Source organism: Catharus ustulatus, chromosome 4 (genome assembly GCF_009819885.2).
Source record: "Catharus ustulatus isolate bCatUst1 chromosome 4, bCatUst1.pri.v2, whole genome shotgun sequence".
In the NCBI taxonomy this organism is placed as follows: domain Eukaryota; kingdom Metazoa; phylum Chordata; class Aves; order Passeriformes; family Turdidae; genus Catharus; species Catharus ustulatus.
The window spans coordinates 68,591,430-68,609,140 of NC_046224.1; the positions used below are offsets into that span (position 1 = coordinate 68,591,430).

The 17,711-nt window shown below is 44.5% G+C and overlaps 1 protein-coding gene across 2 annotated transcripts in view; it reads right to left on the bottom strand.

Moving 5' to 3' along the window:
* STK38L (serine/threonine kinase 38 like) overlaps window positions 1-17,711 on the bottom strand; it is a 45,148-nt gene that overhangs the window by 14,011 nt on the left and 13,426 nt on the right. For both annotated transcript variants that reach the window (XM_033058297.1, XM_033058298.1), the window contains exons 2-4: window positions 3,139-3,283; window positions 1,752-1,803; window positions 419-541 (exon numbers count right to left, since the gene is read on the bottom strand). In XM_033058297.1, the coding sequence (XP_032914188.1) occupies window positions 419-541; window positions 1,752-1,803; window positions 3,139-3,272 (309 nt within the window). In that variant the 5' untranslated portion in view covers window positions 3,273-3,283. The remainder of the gene's footprint in view (window positions 1-418; window positions 542-1,751; window positions 1,804-3,138; window positions 3,284-17,711) is intronic.

Below are 17,711 nucleotides of genomic sequence, written 5' to 3' on the forward strand. Positions count from 1 at the left end.
TATGTTAAATATTGAAAAATTAATTATTCTGCACCATGTACAACACTTAACACTAGTGAGGAACAGCTATCGTTTTAGGAAAAGTCAGCAAGAACAGTGAATTCCAGGTTAAAATCCAGGAGGAAAAATAACTGAAGTGACACAGGGCAGAAAGGTTTATCAAGAGGAGCTGTGCTACTGCAAATCTATAATTTCAGAGGGCCATGTGGGCAACATCAGTGTGGGAAGCCATGGGAAACTAAGTGTCTTTCCAGAAGCCTTGGGAAATCAATGCATGTGATTAATCAATTATCACTTGGAGAACAGCACAAATAGCTGCCGTTCTGCAATAAAACAATTCATTAAACTGCAATTAGAAGGTTTCATTACAGTGGTCAATCCCATTTTAATCTCCTGTTCAAGCAAGAATGCCACAAACCTCCCCAAATGCTCCTCTTCCTATGACTTTCAAGGACTCAAAGTCATCCAAGCCGAGCCTGGTCCTCTTGAGCCGCAGGAATTCCGTTTCCTTGCGGGCGTGCTGTGACCTGCGCAGCTTTTTCTGAGGACACAGGCACAGCAATGTGTAAGTCATTTGGCAGTAAAGAGCAAAGATATGCACCCTCCCCTCCTGGGAAGTTCTTCTCTGGAATCTCAACAGGAGAAACACTTCTCCTTCCACATTTGTTTCTGAAAGTTTGGTCTTTAAATTTCTCAAAGTATTGTCTTTACTACAGAAGCCTCAGAGTGTCACCTTTTTTGGGTGGATGGTGATATTTTATTTTTGTTACTTAGTTATTAAAAAAAAGAAAAATAAAAGAAAAATGAAGAAAAACTATCATACTGGTCCAAACAAAGTGTATCAGTCCCAAGGCCAGTCACTGCCTGAGGCAAGGACTCCTCATTTTGGGCAGTGTGAAAGATCAATAAAAGCTGAAACTTGTACCCCACCAAAAAGAGTGATTACAGGCAACAAGGAGCTTGGCAAGCAGCAGAGGCCTTGGTTACAGATCTACAACAAAATCCATTTGGCTTATGGCAGGCAAGCACTCCATTCTCAAAGAAAAATCTGTCCAAATTCCATCATCTATTTTTGTCTGATGAAAACGTCACCAGGATTCACTCCTAGAGAAGACAAATGCTGCTCCCGAAGATGCTGAGATCTCAGACACTGATAAGGAGGTCCCTGCATCAGGCACCTGCCAGACTCTGTGCTGGGATTACAGCATCCTTTACAGCCACAAGATGGCAATACACACCCACACTCATTTTCCCACTTTACAGGAGTTACAGGACTGAGACATTCTTCCTACTTATTTCCCAGCCTATCCTGAAGGTAGACATGGTGTAATGGACCTCAGAAAAGCAACTTGTTGACCAAAGTTCTAAGAGATGGCAACCAACAGTGTGATGGCTTATTGTTTAAATCAAGAAAAAAATGGTTCAGCATTTTGCTTTCTACCAACAGGCCATTTTTTTCCATGCCAAATACAACAGCAAACAATTTTCATCTTTGAAAAGCTTGCTAGATACTTGCTGTGACCATGTCTCAAAAGAACTACAGGTAGGATGAAAAGCCTTGGATAGCTATTGCAACTATCAGTCAAGCATATTTCCAGCTTCCTAATAAACAGGTTATTAACAGGGGCAACATTCATGTATAAAATAAAATCTGTCATGCTGGCTGATGTTTCTGTGAGCTCTTCAAATGCCCATTTGAAGCAGTGGGACAAAAGCAAAGCAGTTTGTAAGGTTACTTAAGCAGCATTTACCTCCTCATCTGCAAGGCCCTCCTCTTCCATAGCCACTTCCAGCTTCTTCTGCCTGCCAAGGAAAGAAACAGGGGATTGCACCTTTTATTATTTATTAAAACCAAACATAACACCACAGCAAGTCAACACCTTGGCTTCCCATACTCCAAGTACTGAAGAATTTGCCTCAAATGGAAATTTGAAGGCAGACAGCCCCACTCCACTGAGGAAAATGTAGAAATAAATTTAAGCACGTGATTAAGTACTTGCAGAATCAGGCATTAAACCTATATGAAAAGGCATGCCATTAGAGTAATTTTATCTTGTTGAATTAAGGTTGTTTTTATCAATTGGGATTACAAACCAGAATAAAAATTGGTTTTTTTCACTGTTTCTATCTCAGCTCCAGCCTCCATCCCCTCTGTGTGACCACCTCCCCTGGTCACACACCTGGTCCTGCCCCACTTCTTCCCATGCCAACTAAACTCACCCCCTGGATGCACCATCCTCTCCCTCCCAGTGTCCTGCCCAGGCCAGGGTTCAGTGCTCCAGCTCTTCCACCAGTGCCATGCCAGGCTGGGAGTGTCTGAGTGGGGAGCAAATCCTGGGAATACCCCACAGGTGGCAGGGGTTCAGCACATGGCAATGTGGCTGCAGGGCCCCGTCCTGTCCACGCACAGGATGCTCCTTTATAGCTGCCAGGGTGCAGCTTTCTGAAGGCTGGTTACCCCCTGCAGCAGGGAGGAATTCAAAGGCCTGGAGCCAGGCTGCTGGTGCCTTTCTGCACTTTGGGAAGTACAGCAGGATCCTCTAAATTGCAGGCCCTCGATAAACAGTATATTCTCCTAACTAGAAGCAACTCCATTACATGGAATAATGACTAAATATGATGAAGAGAGAAACCCTGCTGCTTGACTGAAAATCCTTCAATTAAAAACATATTACCAGGGGGATGATAATTTCACACACTAATGACAATCCAACACAACATTCATTATAATCAAACACTTGGTGCTTTGACACTTAATTCAAGTGGCACTTCACCACCTCACAAACAGAACTGGGCACTGCTGGGAGAAGCTGAGTGGTGATGACCACCCCATACTCCATGCAAGGAGTATCAGGCAGCACCACTAAGCAAAATTTATAGACAGGGATTACATTATCCCCAAAAGTCTTCCTGCCCACCAGAGAGCCTCTCAAATCCTCCATCATCAACCCCCTATTTCTTTGCAGCCCATTCATATTCACAGGTTCCCACAAAGACAGCCTGTGCCCTCTAGGCATTCACTCCTTGCCACCACATACAAAAAAACCTCCCAGAGCTGTCCCGTTCCTGGGGATTGAAGTGTCCTTGAACAAACAGCAAGAAAAGCTGCAGAGGGGTGAGAGGAAGCAGAGGCAGCACCTGGTTTCCCTCTCCTCGTGCTGTATAATGAGGTTGCTGTAGAAGTTCTCCAGCGTGAGTTTGGCCACCGTCACTCTCTCCCGGGTGTGGTTACTCATGGGGAAGGATGTTGTAGTCCCTGCAGTCATCGCCATGGTAACATGTACTAAAACAGAGCAGGTCAAATCATTACTTCAAAAAGAAAATTAAATATATATATATTCCTCTTTCCCACTCTCCAACTCCAAATTCTTGGGCACTCTGGAATTCACAGTAAAGGCATTGCTCTTTAGATATAAGAAACTATTCAAAGCTGCCTTATAAAACTCTCCCAAGATAGCAGGAGGATGTGCTACCCACTCTCTAAAAAATAACGACATGTTGGCAAAAACAAAGAGTGAATCACAAAGAGTGAGCACTGCATGCTCTGGGCAGCTCACCCAGCTGTGCTTGTCCACAAATAAGGAAAATGTCCCTCTGGCAGACCTGGGTCCAGCCTGGGGGAGGGAAAAGGAAAAGGAGAAGGAGAGGGAAGGATCTGGTAGCTCTCAGAGCTGAACTTGTCACTACTCTGTGACAATTTCAGACTCCAAAAATTCTAGATGATTAAAAGAAAGGATGGGATAAAGTGAGACAGCAAATGGAACAAACCCCTAATCCCAGTGTAGAGGAGAAGTTATTTAAAGCGTAAAGATAACCATCAAAAATATTTGAATTTTAAAGCTGCTCCACAAAGTTACACATGGCCAGGTAATACAGCTTAGGACACATGGTCACTGGGCACCTGAACACTGGCAAAAAAAGAAAAAAAAAAAGAAAAAGCAGAAAGTTTGCCCTCCTTGAGAGCTTTCATCCTGAACCCAAAGAACTTGAATGTACTGGAACAACACTTTTTAATGCTGGAAAAAAGACATCTCAGGGCAGCTCTGAATGTCCTGCAGCTAATCCAGGAAGGTCAGGAGAGATGAAAAAAATCCCAAAAAACCAGCACAGTGCGTTCTAAGATTCATGCCCTACCTAGATGTGGGTTGAGGCACTTCAGGAGAACCTCATGGAAGAAAAGCATGAAAAGCAGCATCTCAGCCCCACTCTCATTTGGTCAGGTTGTTTTGAGGTTAGTTTTGGAAAATTACACAGAAGTACACATCACAGAACCATGGAACAGCCTGGGTTGGAAGGGACCTCAAATACCTTGTCCTCCATGGGCAGGGACACCTTCCACCATCCCAGGTTGCTCAGAGCCCCATCCAGCCTGGTCTTGGACACTTCCAGGGATGGGGCAGCCACAGCTGCTCTGGGTACCCTGTGCCAGGGCCTCAGCACCCTCACAGGGAACAATTTCTTCCTCATATCCAATCTAACCCTGCTCTGTGTCAGTGTGAAGCCCCTTGTCCTGTCACTCCAGGCCCTTGTCAAGAGTCTCTCCTCATCTTTCCTGTGAGCTCCCTTCAGGCTCTGGTCCTCCTTCTTATTATTTATTTAATCCTTCCATTTCACCAGAGGATTGTGCAAAAGACAAATCCTGAATTAGGCTTAATTTAAGCAGATCTTAATAGCTTTTAAGGTGAGCTGATTAAAGATTTCATCCAGAAGAAAACTTGCACGTCCACATTGGGGCAGAAGAATGACTGAACTCTGCTCCAGTCTGTTTGTTTTGATTCTGCCTGCTGCACTCAGAGAGTGGGATTTTATCCTGTGGATTTTTCATGGGATCTGTTGTGACAATAGGATATTTGTTGTCAGAAACGCAGCTGCTGTGTCACAAACGAAGGCATTTTATAGCATCATGAAGATATTATTTTAGCTGGTTATTTTGAAGACAAGACACCAGAATTCTGAGAATAAAAATACCTCTCCACAAAGGCACAAAAAGATTTTAATAGCACTACAGCTGCTTCAAAGTGATGCCAATATTTCTATTCTTTAATCAATCTTTTATCCCGTTCAGTTTTCTATTAAAGAAAGATGAGATCTCTCAATTCCTAGTAGTGTTTACTAAAAATTAGGCAGTTCTATTCTTCACACACAGACATCCCCCACACTGGACATGTCTCCAAAAGCTGGGAGAACTTAGCACTGGTCTCACTGTTGTGTTTATTGTACAATTTTACACTTTTCCCCTCAACAGGTGGCAAAAGAAAAATACAAGACAGTTGATAAGAGCAAATCAAATAGAGCAACTGCTGACCACACACAGGCATCTATGATTAAGTTATTTCAAGAAATGACCTAACAGAGCAAAAACCTGCCTTCTGATAATTTTGGAACATGAAGATAGAGCAGCATTAACCCAGGCTTGAAATGGATTAACCTTTACTTAAGGTATAGCAGGCGCACTCTCATACCGGATATTTCTCCTTTGCACGTCTTGTATTCCTGGTAGGATAAAACAACACTGCAACTTGATTTCCTGTTCATTTGTTTTCCCCATGCTCTACACTTACAAATGCAGGCACTGCCAGACAGCAAATCCAAGTCACTGGGCTTTATTAAACTTGTAAAAAGGAGGTCCCAGTTCCAGCACTGGCATCCCACATTGAACAGCAGGGCTGACCCTCTTGTGCTTCACAGGAGGGAAATGCAGATGAGTGACCCCACTTAGCACTGCCACTGTGGGGAAAACACCAAGCAAAAGCACCACAAAGAAAATATTTGTAAAACCAAGAGATTCCTTAAGTTCTCCTGAGTCCCCAAAGTAAACAAAAAAGAGCACAGAGCTGGCAGGAGGAATGAGATATCCCACAAAATCCTATGTGAGCTCACAGCTGAGAGAGCCTCTTCAGCTTTTATCCTCCTGTTTCTCTGCTTCCACTAACAAGCCCTCAAACACAGCACAAATGCACATCCCAGAAAAATATTCAGCTGGAAGTCACCAAGTACAGCTCTTAAGCATGACCTTTAAAAACAAATGATGCAGAGGGCTAGGGGTGGGAAGGAAGAAGCTCCAAAATAGGACCTTTTATTGACAGCACACTACTTGGACTGACCTCATCACATTAACGGGAATGCTTTGAAAAGGTGCCGCCCACCATTCTTGGAAATGCCCTCACAAGCCTGCTAGTTCATCCAAATTCATGCCACTTCCATAATGGAACCATTCCACTCCTGCTGCATCACTGGAATTACTTTAGGCTCCCTGGACCATGAAGAAGGATATATTCAACCAGTTGGCCACGTTTAGGCAGAACTCCTCTGGCTGACAGGGATCTTCTGAAGGGCCTGGAACATCCCCAAGTGTGAGGAAGAAAGACATCAGAAGGATGTAATGGACAGGAGCCTCTGAGCCTGCGGGACCAGGGCTCAGAGCTGCCAGGAGCTGGGATGCCATATGTGCTGCCTGGCCCAGGAAATGAGCCCGTGCCTCCTGCAGGGATGGCTGAAATCCCAGCCTGAGCTCTCCCGATGCCTGCTCGGCACCTGCAGCACGGGGATAAGGAGTTCTGCATGTGCAGCAGCCGGGGAAACCTTGCCACCAGAGGCAGGAGGGAGAACAGCACAGAGGGGAGGAGGGGAGGGATGTTCCCGAAGGATTAGGGAGAGCAGGGAACAGCAGGGAACAGAAAGGGAAGAGCAGCCAAATGCTACTGAACTGGAGTTTTCAAGAGATGTCTCCAAGCAAGTCCCTCCTGATCCATCATTGAATAGAACACACCAGTTGGAAGGGTCCTTTCCCTCCTGGTACAAAACTGTTGCCTAGGCAAAACATACATTTGACCTTTTTGTTCCTACATCTTTCCTGACTGGGAAACAGAGAAAGGCCAAGCAGCATCGACTACAACTTCAATCTGCACTCCCATTTGTCACAACAGCTCTAAATCAAACTCTGCATCTGTTTGCCTGGAGTTTCCACCATTTAAACCCCCTCACACAGATCCTGCTACACCACTGGAAACCCCAAACCCCACATCCTCTCTGGGGCAGCTCCCGGCAGCTCCCACAGCCTGTTTTCATTAAACTATTGGATTAAGTCTCCTGTTAATGGGTGCAAAAATCACTGAGGCATCTAATCCCACCTACTGCAGCAGCTCTGAAGAGGAGATGGAAGAAATCAAAGCAAATGGAGAACGGTTCTGCCCTGAAACACAGCACTTTGTGGGATCACTTTCTAATCAGGAAGGGATAAGAAGATAAAGTCCAAGCCTCCTGCACAGCTGTGTCAGTAAGAAAAGCCACAGGATATACCAAATCAGGCTGGATCTATACTATCAAACTAATCTGAACCTAAGTCACACAACTGAAACATCATTCTTCTTTTTGAAGTCACATGTGTAGTACAGTTATACAAGCAGCCCTAGAATAAATCTACTCTGGACCCAGTAGGTATTTAAGTTAGGGAGCAAACCCCACATCCAATTCTGCCAGAAAGAAAACCACCTTTTTTCCACATGACAGAAGGATGCTGCCAGGTCTCCGATTTGGAGTTACAATGTCAAGCTACACACATGTTCAGTAGGACAGGGAAGAGCAATCCTCCCTCCAAAATTACATCAATTCACCAAAAGACTGATAATATTTTCAATTTATCCACTTAAGCATACCCCTAAAGCTCAGCAGTTAGGAAGGTAGTTTGCTATTACAGTAAAAACTGCCAAGTTTATGAAGTTTCCATTTAACATTCCAAGAGAATTTGCCTCTTAAATCAAAGCCTCTGGATAAGGCAGATACTGAAACATATTTTTGCCTTTCAAAATTCCCATTGTTTCAGCATGACATTGAACTTGCTCCTGAAACAAAGTATACAAACGGCATTTCTCAAGAATTAGGAAGTAAAAGAGAAAGGAGAGATGAAGCAAACACACAGAGCACATTAAAGTGGGTACCTTCAGAAATTCCAGCTGTCACCACTGTGCCCAGAGCTGGGGCTCTTCTGGGTGAGAAGTGAGAGCAGACTCTGGCTCCTTCCAGACACAGCCCAGCAAGTCACTAAGCTGGGCAGTAAAACTCACGGCTGACAAGGATTGTATTTTAAAAAATGGCAAGGATTATATTTAAAAAATGAGGTGCTATCTAGGAAAGCAGCATGGACACGGCAAAGCTTCAAGCACAAGCGCCAGCCCCGCAGTCTCCAAATTGTTTGAATTCTCCTGGAGAGAGACAGGATATATATAAAACTGAAAAAAACCAACCCACCATACACAAATAACAGCATGATTCACACCAAGGGCCAGTGGGCAGAGCCAGACAAATAAAAAAAAAAAAACAGCCCAAGGCTCAGCAGGATGATGTGGTGAGACGTACCATACTCTGAGCAGCTTCTGAGATGTGCAGCCGTACATGGGGTGAGCAAACAGAGCGAAAATAAAAATGTTGTACAACAGCTGATAGTTCTAGTGAGGGAACAGAAGGAGAAAGTACCACCAGCCCAGAGGGAAAATTATTTTCTGCACTAAGTTTCTGCTGGCAGAGGTTTAGCAACTGTGCTGTGCATATTTTCACCATCCAATTGTTTATGCTGAACCTCCTCCTCCTGAGGATCACAGAATGGCCTGGGCTGGAAAGGACTTTAAAGAGCATCCAGGTCCAACCTCCTGCCACTGCCCCAGCTTGCTCCAAGCCACATCCAGCCAAGAACACTGACAGGGATGGGGCAGCCACAGCTGCTCTGGGCAACCTGTGCCAGGGCCACACCACCCTCACAGGGAACAATTTCTTCCTCATATCCCATCTGAACTCACTCTCTGTCAGTGTGAAGCCATTCTCCCTTGTCCTGTCACTCCAGGCCCTTGTCAAGAGTCTCTCTCCATCTTTCCTGTGGGCTCCCTCCAGGCACTGGAAGGCCACAACAAGGTCACCCCAAAGCCTTCTCCTCTCCAGGCTGAACAATCCCAATTCCCTCAGCCTTTGCTCCCAGCAGAGCTGCTCCATCCCTCTGATCCCTTGGTGTCCCTGCTCTGGCTCCAGCAGCTCCCTGTCCTTGCTGTGCTGGCCCAGGGCTGGGTGCAGCCCTGCAGGGGGGTCTCAGCAGAGCGGGGCAGAGGGGCAGAATCCCCCCTCCCCTGCTGCCCTGGGGCTCTGGGTGCTGCCCAGCACAGGGGGGCTCTGGCTTCTTTTTCTATAACCCACTTTAAATCCAATTCCAAAGCTTTTAATTAACCTCCAGACACACTCAAAACTCAAGCACCCTGAAATCTCCAAGCAGCAATCTGCCAAGAAAACCCCACTAGTCCCCTCTATGTCAATCATGGGCCAGTATTTTGGAACTCTTGGGGTATGATCTTAATATCTGCATTATTTCTAAATACAGCTTTCTGTGCTTAGGACAGAACCTTGTCCAAAGTTCACTCATGTCAACAAAAATCCCCTTCAGCTCAATAGTTTTGACATAATAGTCCCATTCCAGCCTCAGGATGATGCTAGCTGCTCTTATTGAGGTTCATAATTATCAGATCAGCATGTTTGGCAAGCACTGCTCTGGGGTATGTTTCAGACCGAAAAATAAATATTTCGTCCCTCCATAATTCATGTTTTCAGGAATATCACCATTCACAAGCCCCTGTTTTATTTAATCTGCTACCTAAAGGAAGCAACATTCCCAGCCAGATAGAACAAATCAGATATTTCACATGCAGATTCTTCTTCAACATTATTGCCACGACCAGATCCTTCTGACACCCTTCAGTTTTTACAACAGTCTCTCTTTGGGAAGGGAAAATGAAACTAGACTGCAACATGGCATCACTGACACTTCAGAATTTCATTTACCTTGCTTCTTTACTTCATCTCCTTTATCTTTCCTTCCCCAACATGCATTATGGTTGGGTAAGTTTTGTTACTTTAAAATTACAGAATTAATTATATTTGTTCTATTTAAAGCACCACCAAGAAACTGAGTAAAATTAGCCCCATTGGAACAGGCTTTGCTATTTAAAAGCCAAAGATGCTCAAATGTTTTAGCCATTTTCAGTCATTCTTCCCCCCTGGGGCAGCTGGGTGAGGCGCCTGTTATAGTCCCAGCTAAAAGCAGAAAGTGCTCCATGACTCCTGAACCAAAAGGAGCAGACAACTCCCAGTGCCTGATCCCCAGGGCTGGGAGAGAACCCTGGGGAGGCACTGCCAGGCACGCAGGACTCAGGATGCAAACACTGCACGAGTCCTTCAAGCCACCGTGGTGATGGCAATGATGATGATGACACCAGGAAAACCCAGGAGATAGGAAGACCCAGAGAGCATTTTGGGGTGTCAGCAGCCAGCTCCAACAGGCCCCCTAAATCCCAGAAGACCTTAATGCACCCCAAAAAGATATTTTCAAGATGAAGGAAGGTCCTTTCCTGCCTTGAGGTAGATTCCTTCCTAAACCTAGAAACATCCCAAAGCAGCAGTGTGGAGCTCTGATCAGAGCAGGCAAAAAAATCCCTTTGCCAAACAGCAGGAACCCCTCCCAGGCCAGGCCAGGGCTGTGTGTGTGCTGTAAGCTGGCATGAGCAAGGACTGCCTCTGAAAGGAGCCATCCCATTTTCCATCCAACCATCTGTTTGTTTCCCTCCCGCTGCCGCTCTGTGCTTTGTGCCAGCACAAGAAGCTGCACAACCCACACTGAGGAATCAGTACCAGGCTGAAATAAATTATTTTAAAAATAGTTTGGGTGAGGCTGGTTTCACCTGCCCCAGGCCCACTTGGTCCTTCCCATGGAGTCAGCCCGAAAGTGGGAAATAAGCGGGCAAGGCCTCCTCATCTTTTAATTTGGCTCACAGAAATTAATCTTGGAAATCATTCCAACACACCCACAGTAATGATAAGGAAATATTTCCTAATATGGAATAAAAACTGAATATTGGAGTCGTGCTGCACTCCAGGATTTCCTGCTATTCAACACAGCTGAGCAGCAGAAGTCACCCATGAACAGCAGCTGAGATTCTGCTCTCTGCTGCTCTCGACAAGCAGCGAGCACAAATTCACTTCCCTGACAGGAAACAGTACAGCCTGAAACTATATATGGGTATACAGGGGCATATATGCATAAACTAAGTCTGCCTACACCTATGTAAGGTCCATAAACTATGTTTATTCCCCTGTAGAGGTAATCTTTGTCCATTTCAAGTAGCAAACAAACTTTTGATCCAAACATCATAACCTTGGCTTTCACAAACAATGGGAGACTGGCCATCTAAAATTTAGAAAAGCAAATCCACTAATAAGGTCACTTCCATCTCAGCTCCACTTGCCCCAACCTTTGGTGATACAATTACACTCTTTAAGCTCCACTGTCAATAGCTCTGTCCCAAAGTGAGGGGCACATTTGGAGACATTCTGTACTTAAAACACTCACTCAGCACTGAAGGACATGCAATAACTTACCAAAACCTTCCTGAGCTCAGTTCTTTCAAATAACTCATTTTATTTTCTTTGCTTCTTAAGACAATCCAGCATTGGGGTTTAGCAGTGCTAAACTGAGTTTAGTCTCAGAGTGCATGTGTGTGTGGCTGTGGGCAGGACTGCCCACCCAGCTCAACCTCAGGGACAGAGGGGACACACAGGGGCTGCACCTCTGCTCCACCAGCCAGGCATAGGAAGCAAACAGAGGTGCTGGTGTCTCCACATACTGCTGTCTTCCAAGGAGAGCTCCAAGTGGGAGGTCAGCTCAGGACAACACTCTGCATGACTAAACGAAGCATGAGACGTGATGAGGGAACCAGACCTGCAGTCCCAAGCAGCCACTCCTTTCTTCCAGTGTTTACCACTGGGTGCATTTCAATTTCCTGGGGACAAGAGAAATCAGTAGCTGGCTGAAAAGCCAACAGTGCTCTGCAGTGAAATAGCATTCCACAGCTTGCTTCACCTCACTTGTATCTGTCCTTGCTCCTGACTCTCTCCACGTTTCACAGTGCTGCAAATCTTTGCTCTCTCAGAAATGTCTAAAAACAGGAAGCTCTTCTATTTACTGGAGTAATTGCATTCCTGTGCACTTAAGCCTTTTCACAGCTTTTAGCAGGTACTTGCATCCAGACATAAGAAAACATTGTTTTAAGACCTGTTAAATTAACTGGCATTAAAAAAACCCCCACGATAAATATCTTGCTGCAATGTTTTGGATCATGAAATAATTACAAACAGAGCAAGGTCAACAATCCTAAATCTGCTTCCTCCTAAGTTTTCTCGATAAAGTCCTACTCAGGTCAAATGAAAATATGTCCCACTCTAAAACATGCACAACTGTCCAGATGTAACATTCAGTCACAGGGAATTTCTCTACATCCTTTGTGACCAAGAGGCACAAGTTAGGACAAAAGCAAAGAACAAGCAAAAAACCTTTTAATACAGCACCAATACAAGTTTCAAGGAAACTGTATTACATTTTCAGATGTCACCTAAAAAGCTATACTCTTAGATTTTAGGCATTTTGTAAAGCCCTTCTAGTTCCTAAGGAGCCTAGGGAAGCAGGACCTTTGGGAATTAGGAGGGATTCTTGCACTGAAGAATGCTGGAGAAGAAGGCACCAAGTCTTTTCTTTTCCACTGATCTATGTTCAAATCCCCGACTCTTGCTGGGCTCTTTTTAGATCACATCAACCAAATTAAGTAATTACACATGATAAGTCTGTGCCAGCAAAGGGAGCTGACTGCTAAATGAGAGGCAGAACATCAGTGCCCAGCCATGGCCTGTGCAGTGCCTCCAGTCAGGGTTAATGAGCACAACAGATCCCTCTGGCCCTGCAAAACTGTAAATGCAGGTAGTGTTTGTTATCAGCGTACACAACACTGAAGAACAGATGTTTGCTCATTCAAATCCCGCTGCAGCACTTCATGCCTTTTACTGGGATGTTTGCAGCAGCAGGCAGCTGCTGGCACACAAAGCAGACTAACTTGGTGAGACTCAGATAAAGAGATGTGTGTGGTTTCCTGACGTAAGACAGGAGCACACGGTGCCACCCTCCTGGTGCCTGAAGCTGGGAAACAGATTTGGAATGGTGGGGATGGAGCTGAGCCATACCTTGCCACCAAATCACCAGCACCAGAGGTGGAGAATGAAGCATTATCTCATAAAGGAACCATAATGACAACCCCTAATCCCCACAGTGATAAGGATAACTGAGAAGAAAAAGCTTTACCACTGTGCCTTATTATCAGACTGGTTTAGGGGAGAACAGTCAATACAGCTGTGGCCTTGTGTTCAGCATTTCCATCACACTGAGAATGTATATGTCACAAACACAGCAATGGGTAGCTGGGGCTCATCCTTCTGAGATTTAGAGGTGTAGGAAGAGAGGAAACAGCTCTTGCAGAGGCAGACTGCCTCATGAAATCCCAGAGACTTCCTGCAGCCTTTCCTTCACATCCCAACTGCTCATCTCCACGGCTGAAGGGCACCAGGAATGCTTTGTTATGACAGACTATGTGTCCACATGATCCCTCCTACATTAACTGCATATTCACCCTTCTGGGAAGAAAAGAGAGACAAAAAAGGAATTGCATGTAGGTGAAAGATGATGAGGTTTGTGATGGGCATTAGTTCCCTGTGAGTAGTAATTCTCCAGCCTTGGTCTGGCAAAGTTCACTCAGAATGGGTGTTGCTTTCCTCTAAATTAATCTCAGATATTTGATTCTATTATCTGGTTTCCAAGTTAAAGAGAAGTAAACCAGAGTGTGGATAAAAGCCCTGGCTATATCCAGCTACAAGGGAGGAAGAGGGGAAAGGAACAGAAGAGATCTGCTTAAGTTTCTACAAGATATTAAGGTTGTATGTTAAACATGCATGAAAGGGTAAACTTCCAGATTATAAATAAAAATTAAAGAGCCCAGTTTCCTATGCTTTCAAGATGAAATAGATTACAGCAAGAAAAGCAGAAAAAGATGACAAATTCTCTAGGAGCAAACCTTTCCCACCATGGAAACCCTCAGAACAGAAAGCCTTGGAGCATGTCCTGAGGGCTAAGCACTCTGTTGACTGAGAAAAGGAGCAGGACTCCTGAAGGATTCTTCATGGAACAGGGCTCACCTCAAGCAAAGAAGAAACACTTGTGTTCCTACACAGAATGGCTCTCACTGCTCCTTTTCAAGGTGAAAGCCTCTACTGCCCTGTAAGGTGACCAAGTGTCATTGTGCCTCCATTTCTTTATCAGTCAAGTGCAGATAAATACAAGTGGAGTTACCTGCAGGAAATCTGAACGGAAATACCAGTTTTGTACAAACAATGGGTCAAGATGGAGACTGGGGGAGTGGCAAATAAAGATGATTTTCAGGCAGTGATCTTGATTGCTTGACAAGTTGCACACAAGCAGCTATTTCCCATAACAGTAACCAGAGAAAAACCCAAATAGGCAGTAGAAAGAATGAGGTCATTTCCACTTTTGAAATATTATTTAACATTAACATTTCCTTATGGGGATGGGCCCTATGCTCAAGGCCCTCACACAGAAAGGACAGACATTGCTGCCAAGTCCTGCTTCAAGGACTTGTCAGTGCAGGTCTACAATTGGTTCTTAGAAAGACAAGTCCCTTCCTCTCCACTGGGCTGATCCCTCAGGTCCCAGCCACACATTCCTACAGTTTTCCTAATAATGCAGCTTGACCAAATTAAGCTACCAACCAGCCCATGCTCTTGTGAAAAGGAGACCACTCTTCCATAACATCAGCAAATTGGTCTGTCCCGTCCTCCAACTCCACAAATTCAGTGAAAGAGAAGCAATTAAATAGGGACAGGCACAGAGGACAAGGGGGAGAACAGCACTGTGACTTTTACAGGCAGGCAGACCTGGACTACATCCCAGTCAAGTTTGGATTCACTTGTGGCAGTGGGAGGACAGGGCTATCCCTTTGGACAGCGGCCATTTATGTCAGATTGGGTGCAACAGAAACCCCAGAGCCCCACAGTGACAGCTGTTACACAAACATCGACTCTCACCAATGATTCACATCCCTCTTGCCCCTACTTTGGCTGGCTCTCTTTGGAAATGGGCTGGTGGAGAGGAGAGCTGTGCAAAGTTCTCAAAACACAGGCTGTAACTACTTTCTGACATTAAATTTACTTCAGGCTGCAACAGGACAGAACACAATCCACTTGATTCTGATGGAAATACTCAAGGTGGGCAAATCTTGCAAAATAAAACCACATTAAATTTCTGTCATTTGCCAGTGATGCAAGCATTGAAGTAGTGAATATCTGGAGTTTTCTGTTCCTAATTGCAAATGATGCACGTACAGAGGAAGGATGCTCTTGCAGCTACAACACAGGAAACTGCATTAAGTAACAGATGATCTGAATTCTATTTTATTTCCTATGTGCAAAACCCAATCATACAGAAAGAAAAAGAAAACATGTACTTAGGGTGTGCCCCAGTTACCCTACCAGGAAGCAAACATCACTCCTGTAGGCAGCAGGTCACATTAGGGGGCTTAAGCAGTTCACAGGCACAAAGGACTGGGGTCTTAAATATTAAGAAGTTATTAATTAATTCTGAAAATTCATTATTTAACATAAAACATGAGACATGTGGGCCCTCCTTTGTGTGAGCTGCCCATGTGAGGGCTGTAGCCAAGCACAGATATGTATATTGTGGGTTTGGAAGGGTGTGTGGCAAGATAAACACCTGAGACAGCTGTTCTAAAAAACAGGGCAGAAATCTCGGAACTCAGAAACAGGGGGAAAATATATGGAAAAGAGCAACAGGAAGGACCACTAAGTATCAATGCTCTGCAAGAGGCCAAATTTGGTGATAGCATTTCCAAGCTGAGCTACAACAGCATTGGAGAAATGCTGCTCTGAGAGCATTCCTCCAATGACTCCCCAGTGTTTACATATTCTGTTGCTCATATGCAAATAACATTAATCAGCTGCCTTTTCAAGTACTGATAAATAGGCAACCTTTGGAAAGTTTTACAATTTCCTAGTAAAGCCATATGCAGTATCAGGATTGTGGTTTGTAACACTGATATAGCACAGGGTAAGAGAGAATACGCCTCAGTTTCACAAATCACAAGGAAGCAGCTGCTCTGCTCTATTCTCTTCACTTTGGAAAATGTAAGTAGTACCAAAAAATGAAGAAAAAGTAGTCTAATACAGTAGTATTAGCTCAGAATCAAAAACATTTACATCTGTGATTCCTCAGATGATTAATTATTGCTTCAATTGAGCCTTAACATATATTTTAACTTGCACTCATTTACAAAATGAAAAGCAAGTGAAATCCCTTATTTTAGAACTACTCCTGGCAGCCAGAAAAGGTCTAGGAGAACTAGCAATTTTTACTCCATAGATTATACTCCACTGAGCCCTACTTCCCTAGCCTAGATCCATAATAAAAAATTCATTTCTCTCCCAGATCTAAGATGGCAACTCAGGGTTGGAAGCAAGATCTGGAGGCTAGTCTACCTTTTTTTTTATTATCCCCTTGAGTAAAATTTTGCAAAATAAATTATGGAAATTCCAGCAAATCCTGAAAGCACAGGGAAGCTGCTCTGCTGGCAGCCTCCAGGAGGGAAGGTGTGCCCTCCCTCCTCCCAGCATGCCCAAAGCTGCAAAGGTCTCTTGGGGTTGCTAGCAAGGCTCAAGCTGCTTTCCTCTCCTCTGGGTTATCCCTCGTGTTAGTAATGCCAGAAAGGAGCTCCATCTTGCAATGAACTGGAACTGCAGGCTTTATTCTGCTTCCCTGTGTCATTTACTTTCCTCCCAGCCTTCAAGCAAATTATGTTTTTCCCCTTTAAAATATTTTCCAACCAGATCCCCAGGTGCTTTGCAAACCTGAAACACAAAACACATGATCTTGATAATGCAAGTTGGTAACTCTGTCACACGGACTGAGAAGGAAATGAAGCAAACCCAGCCTTCAGTCCTGGCAGGATTTGGAAGGTGTAAGAGCAAGGGAAGATCCCTGACTTGTAACAAGCATCTGCAGCAGTCTGCAGGGAGCAGATTCTTTTGATTTAGTAGCAGAAATACAGCCAGGATAGCAGAGAATCCTAGAGCCATCATGATTGGAAAAGCCCAGCAAGATCAAGTCCAGTCCTTGACCAAACACCACCATGTCAACTCAACCCCAGCATTAAGTGCCACCTAAAATCATTTCTTGACCACTTCCAGGGATGGTTCTCACACACAGTTCTCAAAACAATGCAGACACTTTCAGTCTGATTTCAGAAATGCAGAAAGTAAGGCATAATAAAATTGATCACAGTCACCAAAAAATAAATTAACTCAGAAGTTAACTATGCAGCATCAGTGCACAAAGAGTAACTTGTGGAAGCTGCCAAAAAGCTGAAGGAAGAGTTGAGACACAGAATCAGTGCATTAGTCCTGAATCTCACCTTGAGTTTAGTATTACAGTCAGATCAGGTCAGTGCTGGGCAAAGACACGCTGCTCCTCTGGCAAGGCTTCACACAGACACATACATGAAAAATAAAGTGTGTGCACTTCAGGAGCATAAAAATGCTTTATGGAATCCTATTTTTAACACTAAATGCCACAATGAACTATGGGAAACTCCAGAATTACAACAGGAAACAGAAGAAAAAGCTCAGTTGACCTGAGCCCAGGGATTATTCAGAGGTGCAACTGCAGAGGATCACAGGAGCCCCGGGGCTCTCACAGCTGCTGTTGAGGGAGCACATTCTTCACAATCTTCTGGAGAAAAACAAACAGATCCTTACTGCTGCTGGCAAAA